Below are 17,528 nucleotides of genomic sequence, written 5' to 3'. Positions count from 1 at the left end.
ATAGCAATAAACTGAATACGCTCCACGATTGGTCGAAAGAATTCTGACGTCACATGTATTGTATCGTGGCTGTACATAGAACGCTTCACCGCAATGTTTATGGTGCATCTCTTTCTATTACATGAGAGATGGTCGGTTTAGATGAGAGAGGTGTATAGGCCAAACGTTTATTTAGGTCAAATCATAGCCGGTCGTGGAGTTAAAGCTTCCAAGTAAGTATATCAAATTATTAATTGTGTTCATTTGTACGTTACAATAAATTAAATACTTTTTTACAGTATAATAATCATTGCGTATCTACCCATCTGACATTTCGCCATAACCACTAGTTTTGTGCAGGTATATTTATTGATTTCGCATGACATGATAATTATTCTCTACTCATTATAATGTATATTATAATGTGGTGATGGCTTTTAAATATTTCATCTTTGTTTACCATATAATAAGGCACTGCTGAAAACCAGCTGCATTCCCGGAGAAACCCCTTTGTCAATAGGATCTATGTGAAAAAAATAGCTCCCATCTATTGACAAATATATTTAGGTATTTGTTGTTATTATTATATGAAATGGATTTCTAAAGATACATATTCGTATAGTGCTTTATAATAATATGTTGTTTATTGCATCGCTTAGAAGTTTTTATTATTATGCATGTCACATTACATGTGATACACTTCAGGCCGACGCGCAGAAAAGTCTCACAGTGAACTGGGCTGTAAACCGTTATTTTACTTTTGGTCTTTACTTTTCTGCGCGGCGGTCCTGAATTGGCGCTGGGCACGTCAACAAATAGCGACGGCAATACCGTGCCGGGCGGGAAAAGCAAATATTCTAACTTAAAATATTAATATAACTATGAAATCTCAATTAATTTTCTTTTTTTTTTTAATAACATCAATTCTAATAGACGGTTAACATTGGTAAAAAAATTATTGGAATTCCTAATTAAAGAATTAAATTTTTTTCCATACAAAATGTTTAAGCGACATGGTTCTCACAGTTTAAATGACGTCACACCCACACCCCGCCTCTTACCGCTCGGATTCCGCTCGTTTTGGCGGGCTTAATAAAATTCAAACTTTGAGAATTAATTTAACTATGAAAACAAATTTAAAAAAAAAAAAAAATATATTTGTATTTAAGTTTGAATACGAATTGATAAAAAAAAATAAAAAAAATGGTCTCAACTTCCTTATTGTGATAATGTAATTTAATATATATCGTTATTATTATTAGTTAATGAGCAGGCAGCATTCTGCTAATGAGCTAATATCTGATCTAAAATTTCTTCTCTCTAAATGAGAATCCAATCGAACATTAAATTGATTTATATTCATAGCATCGATGACATTGTGAAAGTTTGTTCCATGCTTCCACTACTCTATTTTTGAGGAAGTGTTCGTAGGATTTATAATAAATAAAGATTCTCTGAGGTAAGTGTAGGTATACATTTAATATTTTGTTCAATAAAATAGAACAAATAATAATACATACAAATAAAATAATAACAACAAAATCTTATAGGAGACCAGAAACTGGATCAAACAGAACATGATAAAATAGAACTATGAGAACAGTAACCGGATCAAACAAAACATGATAAAACAGAAAAATGATAAACAGAACATAAAACAGAATAGTTGTAAGACAGAACAATGATAAAACAGAACATTGATAAAACAGAACAGTTCTAAAAAAAAAATCATAAAGCAGAACGGTTATAAAACAGAACAGTTCTGAAACAAACAAAAAAATTATAAAGCAGAATGGTTATAAAACAGAACAGTGGAAAGATAAAACATTTATTTTTATCATACCTAGTCAATATCTAATGTAATTGTAATTTGTAAGCTGCCATTCTCTGGTACTTCAGTTGTATTTGCAGAAGACACTGTTTAGGTATTTGCTGGTGATACATGGGATGAAACTTATGCCAAGCGCAAGACGGGGTTAAAGGCAGTCAAAATTTGGCTTTATCAAAACTTGTTAAGGCGATGCACTACGTCGTGTAATATTTTAAATTGAGCCGCTATCAATAACAACCCTTACATAGATGGCGATAAGGTTTAAATTCCCGCTTAACACGATCCGCCTGTTTTGATTAATGCAAGAAAAAACCATGGCCAAAAAGTGCCTTTTATTTTATTTTGTGGATGTTCAGGCATATAATATTTAATTTTTTTTCGATCATTTTATAAATAACTCAATTTTCCACATTATACAATAAAATCATCACCGAAAATGGGTTCGTAAGTAGGAGATTTTGAACTTTAAAGCAATTTTCATAGGCCTTTACATTATTTTTTTCTGGGCTTAAAAAAGACTTATCTTAAAAATACTCGATTATAAGGCCAAGATGTATTCTACTCGCAGTATTTAATTAAAGCATCTAAAACATTTCTAGGCGACCAAATTTTCAAACCAAAAACACATGATTTTGCATTACTACGTATGGCATCGCCTTAACTTTAAACCTGACCAAAATAAAATATATTACTTTTGGCATTTCCTCTGCAAGTCAGCCATCTTGGGACCATTCCTTAAAAATACATTTTTGTGTGCAGGAGTGTAATTGTTAACCTTTGGAAAGAGTAGACAATATCAAATATCTAGGCTTAATAATTGATAGAAATCTAAAATGGAACAATCATATTACATTAACAAACAAAATAAGAAAGCTAGCCTTCATCTTCAAGACTCTAAGAAATATATTGGACATAGTTACATTAAAAACTGTATACTATGCGCTTGCTCAATCAATGCTTTCATATAATGTTGTATGTTGGGGTTTTTGTCACTTTATTATTGCTCAGTTGCTTCACAAAACTGAAATAATAACAGAACATGGATAGAACCTTCACAGAACATGAAAATCAACTTTGAAATTTGATGAATTGTTCAAATTCTGTGAAACATCCCGACCTTAGAGACTTTTGCAAACATCATGTAACAATGAATGGTAATACTTTTGGTCTCGCAAGAAATCAGCGAAATGTTTTATTGATTTAGGCGTAATTTTTAGGCATATTTCATGTGCATTTCCACACTTTTTTCCATTTTCAAAAGTTATTAAAATATGATTGGGTATTCATTTCTCTAACTATTTCGATAAAAAAAAAAATCAGAGCAGCCTGATATAATGACTTATTTACTAGATAAAGCATGACAAAATATATATACATTGTGACTTTTAAGTCACTTTGGACAAAATATGTACATTGTGAATTCTAACTCAGTTTGGACAAAAATGTCACTTAAGGCAGTAAACCGGCGATATGGCATTTCTTGTGTTTGCTTTATTTCACAACTGAATTATCGATTAACCAATGCCCGAAAGTCGTTTTTATGCCAAATTGGCAACCAACCGTGATTATATGCCTAATAGAAGCCTGATTTAAGTGTAATGACTAAGATTAAGAAAGGGACGCTTAGATAGTTTGGGCATGTAGGGCGAATGAACGAAGAAAGGAGTATAAGGAGAATATATGATGCGTATGTGAATGATAGAAGAAGTTGGAGACGTCCGAGGAAAATACGGCACAATCAAGTGAACCAGTGCCCTGAGTCGGGACACGTCAAGAGCCAAGATAACAGAAGAGTATGTATGAGACGATGTACAAATGTGAATGAGGCAAAGTGTGTGTGCCAAGACCGAGTTGTTTGGCGGTCTGTCCTCTCTGTCTACCTCTACGAAGAAACGGCAAGATGATTAGTTAGTTTAGAATATAACACATCAATATCACAAAAATAAATGTTATTTTTCTTTACTGTTCTGTTTTATTATCTAAACTAACACAACGGCAACTATTCTTCTATCATGTTCAGTTTTATCATGGAACGCAACGAATTCTTTGTCAATCTCTATTGTTCCTCTTGTTAAAGGCCTCCGTATCCTGGGTAGGAGGCATGTTCAGGTCCCAGAAACCGGCCGGAGTGTCTTCGCGTTCCGGATTAAACTTCCCGCGATGCCTTGAACACTCGTTCATCTTCTCGCGGATCATTTCTTCGTTACCCTTGAACGCGGCTTCGTAGAACTATATTAGTGGAAGAAAAATAGAATACGGTCAGTCACCCCTTGAGGATGATCTATTTAAGGAAAAGAAGGAGTCTGAAAGACCCGTGGTGTAGGAGAAAGGAATATTAAGGAACATAGGTCGGTAGGGTATCGACAAGTGCTATAGGACCCTGCGCAGAAAATTAGTAAGGTAACAGCGCAGTTTGCAGCGCAGTCCATTGTGGGATTTTTCTGCACAGGGTCTTACAGCACTCAGTTTATGTCGATTCCTTACCAACCCATTACACGATGGGCTTAGAGAAATAATCTTATTTGAATGCCTTTCAAATTTTTTTTCCATTAGGTGGGAAGATAAAGCTTTGAAATTTACGTTACATAAACTTTAAACCGTATTTCAATGTCCAAGTATCTTTTAGCTTTTAAATGACTTTTGCCTGAACACGACTAATACGAACGAAATAATATATTCGGACCTTTCCAGTCATGTTCAATTGTATATTAACTTATTTGCTAGGTGGGAACGGGTCATGCTCTCTCCGCAGACTATCTGGATGAAGCTTATGGTGTATAAATATTAAGTATGCTTTGGCGTATCTATGAGATATGCACTGGTGCTGAAGCGGACAGTAAAATTGTTCTTAGGAGCACCGATCATTGATATACCGGAGAAGCAAAGGATTCTTATTAATGTTATTGAATATTACTTAATACATTGAAAGAATACAGTATGATTACTTACATCTTTGCATTTCTTACAACTCCAACCGGGTAAGTTCATTTTCTCTGCCTTTTTACGAACAACAGGCTCCAAATATATGTGCGACGCGTCTTTTGTAGGAGAAACCCTGTAATCATGAAAGAGGGCCGTATTATTAAAATCAAATGCTTCGCTTATATCATTATATCAACGCAGACAAATGTTGTTCAATATAACAACAATATACAGTGAAACCTCTATCTATTGGTTTTAAAGGGACCTATTGAAATAAACAATGAATGCGGGAAAACAATGAATGCGGGATTAAGAGGACAAAACACAAGGAGATACGATCCAGTAAAGATACCGTCCTCCCAATCTGCATAACCGTTGGTAGATTTAAATTATAAGAAGAAAATAAGTTTTAGATGTAAATAAATGTATTTATTTAAAAAAATACAAAGCTAAACAGAAGCAAATTTTATTTTAAAGTTTATTGCATTATAAATACATAATCTTTCATCGACATTTGTTTTTTTACTGTTTTATTTCCGCAAGTCAACAGTATATTTTCGGCTTTGCAAATGATATTCTTTTCGGCATCAGTTATTGAGTGTGCGTAGTAGAAAGTTTTCAATCTTTCAAAGAGTGTGCATGCTTCTGAAAATGAAGGTACAGGCAGCGGCTCCTCTTCATCAATATCCACCTCTTTTGTTGTCTCCGTCAATCTTGCGTCACACAAGCTTTTGATAGTTTCTATCCCACAAGTTTATTGTCGTCGAAAGTAACAAAATTTTTAAAATTTGTCAAATTTGGTACCAAGAGATAAGAATTTTCTCCAGTTCGCTAAACTTTAATTCTTTACTGGTTTTTCTAGTTTTCGAAGATTTTCCGCACTTTTGAATTTGCTCCCGAATTTCGTTTTTTTTCAAGAAAATAGAATTTAACGTGGATGCCGCGATTCCTAAACGCTTGGCTATATCGACGCGTTTTTCAGCGGGGTTTTTTTCCACTTCTTCGATAATTTTCAATCTTTCTTGAAGAGTACGTACTTTTTTCATCAAACGGCTCATTTCGAAGATAGTTTAAAAGCTCAAAAAGGATAACTGTAAACACTCCACTAACTTCGGGTATCTAGTGACAACTGACGACAACTAGCGACTGATGGCGGCGACAAACTGTTTCTTTCTCTTTCTCTCTCAAAAGTTTCGCGCATCGTAAAGAGTGCCGTCTGGCGCCGTTTAAACATAGACAAAATATATCAAATACGCGACGTAATTCCTACGATGCATGCGGGAAAATGGTGGACGTAGAAACGATCGATGCGATCTATTTTTGTATGAAATGAATTCGGACTAGAAGAAATAAATGATACATCCGGGAAAACGATTATTCGAGGAACGATAGATAGAGGTTTCACTGTATATATATATATATATACCGTGATACTCTCTTTTAATATACCATGGAGAAAATTTTATAAATATATATATATTTTTTTTTTTTTTATCCAGTGAGACTATGGCATTCCCAATTGGGGTATATTGTGAGGCTGAAGGTAGTGGGGAGGGGAAGGAGATGGGGAAGAGGAAGGTGGAGAAGTACCTAACTATTCAGACCTGGTAACCAAACATGGCTAAAGCCACTTCAAGCAACAGGTGTGATTTGAGATTTTCACGGCCAAAAGTGTTATAGTGATTTGTTTTTGGGGTATTATGCCGTGTTGCGCTACCTCCTTCTTTAGCCAACTTTTCGGACAGCATTGCAGTGTCCATCATCAGGGCAGATGTGCAATCAGGTTACACGTGTAATCAAGAAGGATGTAGCGCAACACGGCATAATACCCCAAAAACAAATCACTATAACACTTCAAGCAACGTTTGAATTCTGAATGTGGTCTTACACCAGCGGTGATTCTGAGAATTTCGTCCACTCTGGAACGTGCCGCAAGTATACCACATATTATTTTAATTTATGTAAATAAATTGTGAAAAACATAAATTAATCATATAAAATTCACATGCGCATGCCGGGCTTTGAACCCGCGACCATCGGCTTGCTAGTCGAGAGCCTTACCCCTCGACCAAAAGATTATTTAGGCCTTTATGCATTGCAGTCTTCGGAAAAATAAAACATTTTAAGCATGAAAACTTCTTATGTGGGAAATTTATAAGAGGGTTTCACTGTAAAAGTCAAAAAGTTAATAAAAATTATGTAGGTAAGTAACCTACTTACTTACTTCTTGAGAGATTTCAACGGTGATGCTGCAGATTCCTGCTTCAGACTTTGGTCAGTCGTGCTTTTGTTTTCTACCAACAAAGGAAAGGCAAAGTCATCGCCTTTACGCGTAGGTTTATCATTAGCGATGGTGCGGGATCTTTTAGTTGGCGATCCACTCATTAGTTTCTCGCGAGTTGTATACATGATGGTCTCTTCATCATCGGGAATTGTTACGGAATCAACATTTGCGGAGGTAGGATTCCGTTGCCTGAAAATACATAACATAATTAACAAACATTATTCTTCTCAGTACTTTGGAGAGATGCTTGGAGGTCGAGGTGGGATGCTGAGGTTATCTAGCCAGTGGAGAGCATCGGGAGTCAATTGGTTCAGCACAGACGTGATTAATAGGACATTCCTCTTCAATGTGTTTCGTTGTTTGAATATGTCCACATCGACACAATTCCGAATACTTTAAGTCCCATTTGTGCATCATACAGTAAATGAGGAAATATGGCAAATTCATTGGCTTTAAATGACATTTCAGTTTATCTGTTTTCGTATCAATATTCAGAGGTATTATTTTTTGAATGAGCTCGTGCGAATGCAAAACCAAATGTACGTACGTACAGTGACTGACAGACCCGGAATTGTAACAAAACATTTGTAACAAAAAAAAATCTTTCCTTTTCGTTTTACGGACTTTTTGGTAAAAATATTTAAAAATCTGAAGGGTTAAGCATATATTTTTTTAAACTCTTCAATACAAAATATTGACTTTTATGAAGAAAATTTGTATTGGTTGATTGCTCTACACAATATAGGTGGAGTTGCAAAACCCGCTCTGGAAATTTTTGCTGGTTTTGATACATCCACAAAAAAATACTTAATTGAAAATAAAAATAATATTTTTATATCCTATTTTATATTCAAGTCGTTCCAAACAGTTTTTTTTAACTATCCCAGATTTCCGAAAAATTCCAGAGCAGGTTTTGCCAACTCCATCACTCATATTATGTAATTTTTTTGTTTTCGCAATAAACAAATGAAAATTTTGTTCATAACAACTACCTTTGTTTTCGGATTTTCTTTTTCTGCACTGGTTTTTGTTGATTTGAAGGACTCGCATCGATAACATCATCATCTTCAGTGAAATTATTCATTAGACTTTCATTTAGGGACAGCTGAAAACAAAAACATCATTTATTTATTTATTCAAACGCCATATAATGGCTTTTACAATACAGTGATAATCGAATTACAAGCGTACAGTGGTAAACAGCATAATAATAGCAAGAAATTAAAGAACAATTAATGTGTAAATGAAAACACTATTGCAAGTGATGCAGTTATCTATATATAAGTGCAGTAAACAATGCATAATTCAAAAGAAATATATACCAGTGTAACAATAGTTGAATTACTTTACACTAGGTTTGTATAAGATTTGTCGTCGAAGTATGAGGTGTCTATGATAATTAATAGTCAGTAGATATTTAAACAATAGTTATGTATTATAATATAATGGAACGTTCTAGTTCTTCAGAAAAGGGGTTTTTGTAATGAAAAATATATCAATTCATGTAACATTGACAATTCCTGAGCTCTTGCAAGGAATAATGTTGTATTCAATAAAATCTTATTCTATTATTGATGGAATACTAATTTAATTACTTTTCACCACTTCTCATTTAAAACTCTTAGGAATTGTTTATTTATTATATTTTAGATATAAAATGTAATGAAACATAACTGGGGGCCTACTCTGTATCTTTCGAAACTTTCCTGCCGCCGATTTGGCCAAGTCACAAACCCGTATTAACCCTTCTCTTACGGTGTTCAAAAATTCCCCGTCCTCCGATGGCATACACTCGGTAAATATTTATGTATTGTAATTACTTAATTCAATACATAAATTTATGTTTAGTATATTTACAGAGATATTGTATTAATTAGAGACGATGTTCACTCAGTTTACAGCATCGGCAAGGAAAGGTTAAACTACGAACTTACTGGTTTGTTAACCCGAAAGATACAGAATAGGCACACAGGTTTAGTATTTTTTTAATTTTCCTCGAAACAAGTATATTTTTGGATACAATGGTGTTTAGTGCAAGGGCTGAAATAATGATATTGACCATGTCCGGGGCGCTTAATAAATCTTTCATTTATTACCTGAACAGCTATTTTCATCATTTCTTCTTCATCCGTCTTGCTCATACCAGCGGTGCTAGAAAATGTCCTAATCCCCCCACAGAAGGTGTCCTGCATGGAAATATCGGACGGTTCTTTCATTTTCATATTAGAAAAAGACAGACGAGCCTGCTTCAACTTCTTCGAACTCAAAGACCGTTTACACTTTTTCGATAATTGACTTATCGACATATCCGGCGAGATATTTTTCTGTACATTCTTTTGCAGCAGGCTGAATGAATCACTTTTGGTTTTGGGTTGCGATTTTTCTTCTGTGAATGTGACATCTAAATCAGGTTGATTCGGTGGTAATAAATTTGGGCTGGGTTTCTTTTCTTCTTCGGCCGGGTTTCTCAACAATGAAGGACTCAATTCCCCGTCTATGCTTCTGTTGTTGGCCGGCGATTTGGACTCAGGAGAACTGATGACAAATGTATCGGTGATGTCTAATCTGAAAATAATTTTATTTAAAAGCATCTGATCCATATACAAATTTTAAAATGGTGGGAAGAAACAAAGCAATGTCCAATTGTCATGCAAAATAGTGACAATAACAACATTTTTAATGGAATTGGTTAGAGTTAGTTAATAATAGTGTAACCCATCCCATCCGAAGTTATTTTGGTTGAAACTGTCACAGCAACTGAATTAATTTTTATGCAAACTTTTTCTGAATTTTTTGATGTAGTAAATATGCCATTCTGTCGAGTGGTATAAATTATGAGCTCTAAGATGGCGAACATAAATTGTAGCCACTTGGAGGGAATGGGTTAAAAATAATCACAAAGATTATTATGTACAGATAAATCATTTTAAAGATACCCTTACTTGTGCTACACAATGTGGTATGCTGGAGGATCAAAAATAATTTCATATAATGATAAATTTTGTTCAGTTAGGAAGCTGAAGAATGAAACAAAAAACATGTCATACGGTCATGTCAAAAAGATGTCATCCCCTTAAATTAAATTAAATATACCATTCCTGAGAGAAATTCCAATTATGTATATCCAATTTTCCAATTATATCCTAAATCCTGTATCTAAATTTCGCTAATAAACAATCAGTTAATGTTAATTAAGTGTTAATCTCAAGTGACCTACCAAGTAAGTATGGTACTGTATATTATCTCCATATACAGTTAGTAATAACATAGATCATTGTAGAAATGTATTATATATTTGTACAGCGCCCTTGAGGAGGATTTTGCATAAAAACGGCATTATGAAGTCATTCAAATATTATTATTTATTATTAACAAGATTGTCGAATTAAATCATAACTCTAAATTTAAACTAAATTGATAAATGTCGCTGCGCACCCAGTATCTTTGGGCATTTGCAGGGTAAGAGGGCACAGTTCCAAACTTGTTCGAAAAACCTCTTTGAAACTTCCGATACTATCGGTGTGCACAAATACATTCAAAAGTGTCCTCTTTAAAATGATTTGCCGATACATTTATGTTTCTCTAAAGTTGTACCTGTTGCTTAAATTATTGAGAGGTCTTTTATTTTCTTGCGATCTAGTTACAGCACTTCTGTGTTTACCCTTTCCAATGATGGGACTCAAAGCCAAGTCCTTCTTCCTTGTTTCCTTCTTACTTGAACTTTGTGCGCGTTTACCGGGAGACCTCTCACTGGTGCGAATTCTTTTCTTAGGAGTTACCAGACCATGAAGCATCACTTCATGTTGCACTTTGGATTCATCCTCTTCCATACCGTCCCCATTTGTTGGGGATTTCATTGATTCCCTTGAGCGTTTTCCATATATTGAATTTTGATTATCGTTTGGCTGGTTTTCACGTTTGGTGCTATAATTATCGTCAACCATTTGCGTAAACATGTCTTTTGCTTTAACTAATTTCATCTTTGAGCCAACGTTTTCATTAGAAATCTGACCGAATACCGTAGCTGCAAAAAAGGCATCAATATCATAGAATAAAGAAGGACACAGGAAATGCGATCATATTTCGAGATCCAAAAGTCTGACCATTCTTCGCTTAAATTTAAAATTGGAAGTGGGGGAGTGGAAGGAGAGATTGAGAAGTACCTGGCTATTCATTCTTATCATCACTAAACAATGTTGAAGGGCTTAACTCAAAGTTAAGTTGAATTAGTTCATCATAGTTTACTCTGAAGTCCGTCAAGAAAGTGTAGGAAAAATGGATAACGCTCCAATTGTTTAAATGGTTTTAACCTCTTAAACGCCGGCGCATCCATATTGATACTTTTAAAATATCATTTCTCTGAATATAACTAGCTATTCTGGGGAACTACGTAAGGCAGATTATATACTATTTTATGTATGTATATATATATACTGTTCATTCCAGAATGAATGCGACAATACCCACTGTAAATAACTTACACATAAGATTAATTTTCCCACCATTTTTAATTTTAACAATATCTCAACAGAATATTTGTTTCCCACATCTGAAATGTAAAATCCCAAATAAACTTCTAACTTTTAAACGGGCTTTAAAAACAAAATTATTTAAAAAATCTTACCATTCATAAATCTTAACTTCATTTCAATATTTTATAATAAGCCATATTCTAAAACTTTCGGTAATTGTTTGGTTTCGGTCACCTCCTTACAATACCTCTTTAAAATGTCTGCTCAGAAAATTCTCATTTCTGAGCACAAACTGCCTCCTGTTTTATATTATGTTTTAGTTTTAATATTCTTGTTTCGTCCTGTCCTGCTGTTATTGTTATTCTAAGTTTTGTCATCACTTTGTATAAACATTGTATTTAGTGTTATAATATTAGCTCTGTATTGGGTAAGGCACACTGTAGGAATAATTTTAAGATCATGACCACTAATACTGAATTACCGTTTTGAAGTTTGTTATAGTTATACAAAACTGAACTAAACTGCGCTATACACTAAAAACACTAAACTGCGCTATATAAATGCCATGTTATTATTATTATTATTAACTGCCTGGTATTTCATAATTACAACGTCCTTCTAGGATTAAAAATTATTTCTCTGTAATATGTTTTTAGTGTCGTTTGGTTTTACTTTTAAGTGTACCTTTCTGAAGCCCTTGAATATATTTTTTTTTGTTTAAAATCTCCCAAATTTTACTGCCCTCAGCTCGAAAGACTGACTTTATTGCCCTCTGAGTTCATAATTGCAAGGATGCCGATAACCTATAATAAAATGCAAAATGCAATCCTAAGATAATGTAAATATTCCTATTGTTTATGTCACCTTTAAAATTATTGTTTCAGTCTAAATTTCACACGCCAACCAAGACGTGGGAAAAAAAGGCCTTGGTAAGGTCAACTTTTTATTGTGTTTTTATTTAAAAGGCAGATACCCCGAGTATGGGGAGTCAGTCATGTAGTCAGTCATGAAGATTCAGTCATGTAGAGACAGTCATGTAGAGTCAGTCATGAAGAGTCAGTCATGTAGAGGAAATCATGTAGAGTCAGTCATCGAGAGTCTTGACGGTCAGTCTCGAAGAATAGTCTAGGTCAGTAGTCTGTCACAAGTGGTAGATAGTAGTACCACTACAGATTAAGGGAACTTAGACCCTTAATCTGAGAGTAGGCTGTGACAGTCGTCTATCAGAAGTTGTAGGTAGTGGAATTCCATTACTTATTAAGGGAAATTAGACCCTTAATCTGGTACCTACCAGTATACTTCAGCTGCGGCTGATATTCAGTAATATTTGTGTTTATACCCTAAAAATTTTAAAATTGGTATTCCAGTTGTTGAACTACAACACTCTGTTAAATTATATGAATATGCTCAAATTCTCAGACAGAAGAATTGATAGTCCGGTATTGCTAGAATTAATAAGCTTTCGGAATCCACAACGTAATACTAGAAGTCAGGATTTATTTCAGTGCAGAAATTCTGGGACTAACTACCATATGTATTCCTCTTTGCCCGGAATACTAATGGAGGGAAACAATTATACCAAGTCAGTGGACATTTTCAAATTATCTTTAAACAAATATAAAATGTTGTTTATGAAGCAATTCAGTTATGTACAATAAATAATGTATATTTCTTAATATTCTCTTGTAAAAACCCCGAAAAAGGGCGATAATAAATAAATAAAAATAAAACTGATGTGCAGAAAAAAGATGAAGAAAGTGTTTTTCTGCCTACAATAGGGTGATCTCGTACCAAGATAGTAGAAACATATATATTAAACACATTATCTGGCAAGACAGCACAATTTACAAAAACAGTGTAACAATAACATGTAAGTTATGACCATAAATGAACCACTCACTAGATCAATATCTTCGGGTTTTTCGTACTGAGCCCATGGGTCCTAAAGTTTGCCATAGATAAAAGTCTGTTCCTGAAAAATATATGTCACTACACGACATACTCACCATCGACTAGGATAGAAACTATAAAAAAGGCGTAACCATAGACAATATAATTCTCATTCGGAGCCAATCCCATTCACTAGCCTAAAATCGGCCAATGACAGCGGCCTATAAACATGCATGAAGTGCACACTGGTTTGTGGAAAATATACGTCACAAGTCAGCCATAGAGATTACCGTGTCTTTTTTTCTGACCCACTTTTTTCTCGGAGTTATACCCCCCTGGTTATGACGAAAATGGAATCAGATGGTGCATGGCAAATATTTTGCAGTGGCACACCAAGAATTAAATGGCAATACCAAAATAGTTCAAAAGAAAAATAATATTACTTTAAAGCAGCACTATGGTCCAAGTGGCTATTTTTCACATCAACATCAAATGGTGTTCAGAAATTGGTGGTAGGTACTTGGTATTTGAGAGTTGAACATAACCTTGCTAAAATGTGTTTCGATATCAGTGTTGCAATAATAAGGAAAACAAATTAAATTTGTTCCATTTCATTGAATCTCTAGACTTTCTTGACAGACACATTCACCTATTATAAATTTATTTTGACTAGGGAAAAAAAAACTGAAATACTTTGAGCATACCCAGGGTTTGCATTTTTGAAACTTGATCATCCAACCGGTTCTGAAGTTTTAAGCATTTTTTACAGTTCTCCAATCTGAAACACATAACAAACATATTGATTTTTGTTGATTGTTGTTTTATTGCTGTGCCAAAATAAGCACTATTAATAATATTTCTTACTGTTGGCAGTGGTCTGTCAGCTTGGAGAACTTTTCTTCTGATTGTTTTTGGTCTGCGATGATTTTTTGAAAGGAACGGGCCACACCTCAAAATCAAAAAGGTTAGACATAATCAAACCAATAAGCAGATTTGGTATATATATATTATCACAATATGCCTTATATTATGTGTGTACAAACATTTCTTATTTTTTTTTTTTCAAAGAAAGACAAACTTTCCTGGGTTACGAATGACCTGACAATATTTGAAAATCTCCTACTACCACCACAGTAAGCGGAAAATGTTACTTGAGTCGTGAAGGAGGAAATTAGCCAGGCGAGGAATTGAACTCACAACGCCTGAGTGGGAACTAGACGCAAAGCCAACTCAACCACCGACCAGTCAATCATTTTTAATATTATTGTAGGAAGCTCGTAAGTACTAGATCTTGTTATTATTTAGCCCGTCGTCTCATTTGGTCAGAAAGGGGAAGTAATAGACGTAAACAGAAGACCCTAGGCAAATAAGTCCCACGATGGCTGTGCTGCAAATTATTTATTTATTTATACTGGATTTTTACAGATGTTCTCACTTACGTGAGAACTATCCAGTTACAAAAACTCAGTTAATTTACAGACAAAAATCTGCAATTACAGAAAAATTACATACTGTAACATACAGGTAAAAATGCAATCAAATACAGGTTACGTACAATTAAAAACCAAACAAATAATAATATAAAATTATACATAAGCTCAGTAAAATGACAAATAATACTAGGAGAGACAAGAGACACGAGAGTTACAGTGATACATAATATAAGTATCTAAACATATTATTTAGCAGCAGCAGAACATTTTTTTTGAATCTATACAGATTATCGACGAAAATATCTACTTTAGGGTTTCGGTTTATGTCAATTCCTTACCCTTACCGACGACGACGGGATGGTGGGCTAAATGCCAGATTGTGGACACTGAAACTGAAAAGTAGAAAGGACCAAAATTTTTTTATACAGCTATAAGTAAACTACTAGTAGTTCTGTGAAAATTAGACCTCACGTCCAAAAAAGTATGTTTCTAATTTTCTCTTTTTTAATAAATCAAAACCAAAATTTTATCTGAAATCATAAGATTCGTAAGTAGGTACTTAAATACCTACCTGCTTAATTACAAACCATAAATATTTTATGTACCTAATTCAAAAAAAGAATTATACAATTTGTCCAAAGAAATATCACCATTGAATGAAAATTCTTTTTTCAAACTTTCTTCGTTAAGTAGGTAACTACCATAATATTGATTATTCCGATTTGACAGCTCATAGTAGGAACCACGATCATGCAAACTCTGGCGGGATAAAAAGTTATCTTGAACCGAAACGTAAAGCCCTATACAAATATCCGCATCACAACATGCAATGCAACAAAGATTGTAATAAATTATCATAGTTTTTTCGAAGGAAGCAAATACTTTGTGGTGTGACATTATATTTTAAATGAAAAAACACAATTTGTAATACACTACTTTTATTTTTGAAACAAAGATTGCCAACAGGATTTCGCTTTTCCCAAGCTCCATCTACGATGTTTAAATATTAATGCTTTTTCAGAATTAGCAAACCATTCAATAGAAACTAATCACTCATTTGATAAAATCTCGGGAACTAAAATATTACATAAAAATGGAATTGGAATAAGATTAAATAATTTAGAAGCTCTCGAAATTAAAAAAATCGTTAATAATAATACAAACATAATTAATAATCAAATGAGATAAAAAGAATTTGGCATTCTCAGACTATAAAAATATTACCATTCGTTATTTCGGCTACTGGCATTATACCTAGCTCTCTCATTAAAAATTTAGGCGTATTAGATCTATCAAAAAATTTATATAGAAAAATGCAAAAATCAGTCATTTTAAATACATGTATACGAAAGATTTTTTAAATATTTATGTTGAGGGATCAATAGGATTTATAGGCCTTGTTAGGAGTTCTACCGAGCCGAACCCTCTGATATGAAAATATCTGGAGTCGGTGAATTATTTTCCCATTTGATCTCTGGTGAGTTGACGTGTTGTTCTTGTATTGTTTTATATTTATTTTGCTTATATAATGCACTTGCATAATGTTGATTGACTAGATGATCATTTGTGGAAAAGTGTGTGGAAGGGTTTAGTTTTTCCTATGGGGAAGATTTAACCCGGACATAAAATCGGAAAAGATAAAAATAACTGATAGTCCCATATTTAATTTATTCCGTTAATCTCCGCTGAAACTGTCCGTGCCTGTATCTAATTATCTTTAATTAATAATAAGCCCTGACGAAGCTTGGGAAAATCGAAACCGGGTTGGCGATCTTTGTTAATTCAAAAATAAAAGTGGTGCATTACTAATTGTTTTTCATTTAATATAAATTATCATAGTGTTCATGCCAGTTCGGTTTGCACAGCAACACACACATTGTAATTTGTTGCATTACATGTTGTGTTCCGAATATCCGTATGCAGCTTTACAAACAAATTTATAGAGATGAAATGCCAAATGGTCGAGTTAGAATAGGACTTCGCTGTGCTGTCAATTAAATGCCGAAAGATACGGTAGTCTTAAATAAATAAGCCTTTATTTAAATTTGATACAAATTATACTGATTCTTTTGTATGTTTTTCATTGATCATAATATTTACAGGAGTTTTTTATCACTTTTTGTGTCAAAAATCGTGCTTTCATCTTATGCATATTTACCCTCAGAAGCTTTGCACTCAATGCTAGTATTATGTATAATAATTATTCTGAATGTATGTACCATTAAACTTTTTAATGAACTGAGACATAGCCGTAGCACAGTCTATCAACAATGTATCATTGCATGCGTTTATAATGTCCCATTCCAAGTTTACACAGTGGTCTCCTTGTGGTCCTCTCACTGAACCTTCCGCCATGGCAATATTTTGTTTTAATATGCCTAACACTTTATCTATTAGATTGGTTTTTGCAAGTCTTCACTAGCCGATATTATTCAAATCAGAGGACAGATAAAATTTGGCAAAAAACAAAGATCGTATTATTGCACCATGATAGAACTGTCCATGAACTGTCAAAGTTGACAATCGATGTTGTTTCAAACAATATTTGCGGGAAAATACAGAGTGCGTATGGCTATAGAGTGTTTTCTTAGCCTTGAAAATCGAATGGATAGTTTTTGGTACCTACTTGAACAAAATATTTTTCTAAATTTAAAATAAATATGTGTTTTGAAACGTCAATAATGTTGTAATTTTTATTTTCAGCTAGGTATGACATT

At 33.8% G+C, this 17,528-nt stretch overlaps 1 protein-coding gene across 1 annotated transcript; it reads right to left on the bottom strand.

Annotated features, from left to right (window-relative positions):
• Positions 1–1,242: 1,242 nt before the first annotated feature.
• On the bottom strand, positions 1,243–17,302 carry LOC149420326 (uncharacterized). The gene is made up of 9 exons (XM_089636086.1): positions 17,031–17,302; positions 14,243–14,327; positions 14,083–14,156; positions 10,611–11,040; positions 9,113–9,581; positions 8,009–8,121; positions 6,957–7,205; positions 4,760–4,865; positions 1,243–4,039 (listed from the first exon to the last, which is right to left on the bottom strand). The coding sequence occupies exons 1-9, from the start codon at positions 17,164–17,166 to the stop codon at positions 3,860–3,862; spliced, it is 1,842 nt and encodes a 613-aa protein (XP_089492212.1). The 5' UTR covers positions 17,167–17,302; the 3' UTR covers positions 1,243–3,859.
• Positions 17,303–17,528: the final 226 nt, after the last annotated feature.

Source organism: Hesperophylax consimilis, chromosome 10 (genome assembly GCF_061612785.1).
Source record: "Hesperophylax consimilis isolate HC1 chromosome 10, BYU_Hcon_1.0, whole genome shotgun sequence".
In the NCBI taxonomy this organism is placed as follows: domain Eukaryota; kingdom Metazoa; phylum Arthropoda; class Insecta; order Trichoptera; family Limnephilidae; genus Hesperophylax; species Hesperophylax consimilis.
The sequence above is the reverse complement of the archived record's forward strand: the minus strand, read 5'-3'. Positions and strand labels throughout refer to the sequence as shown.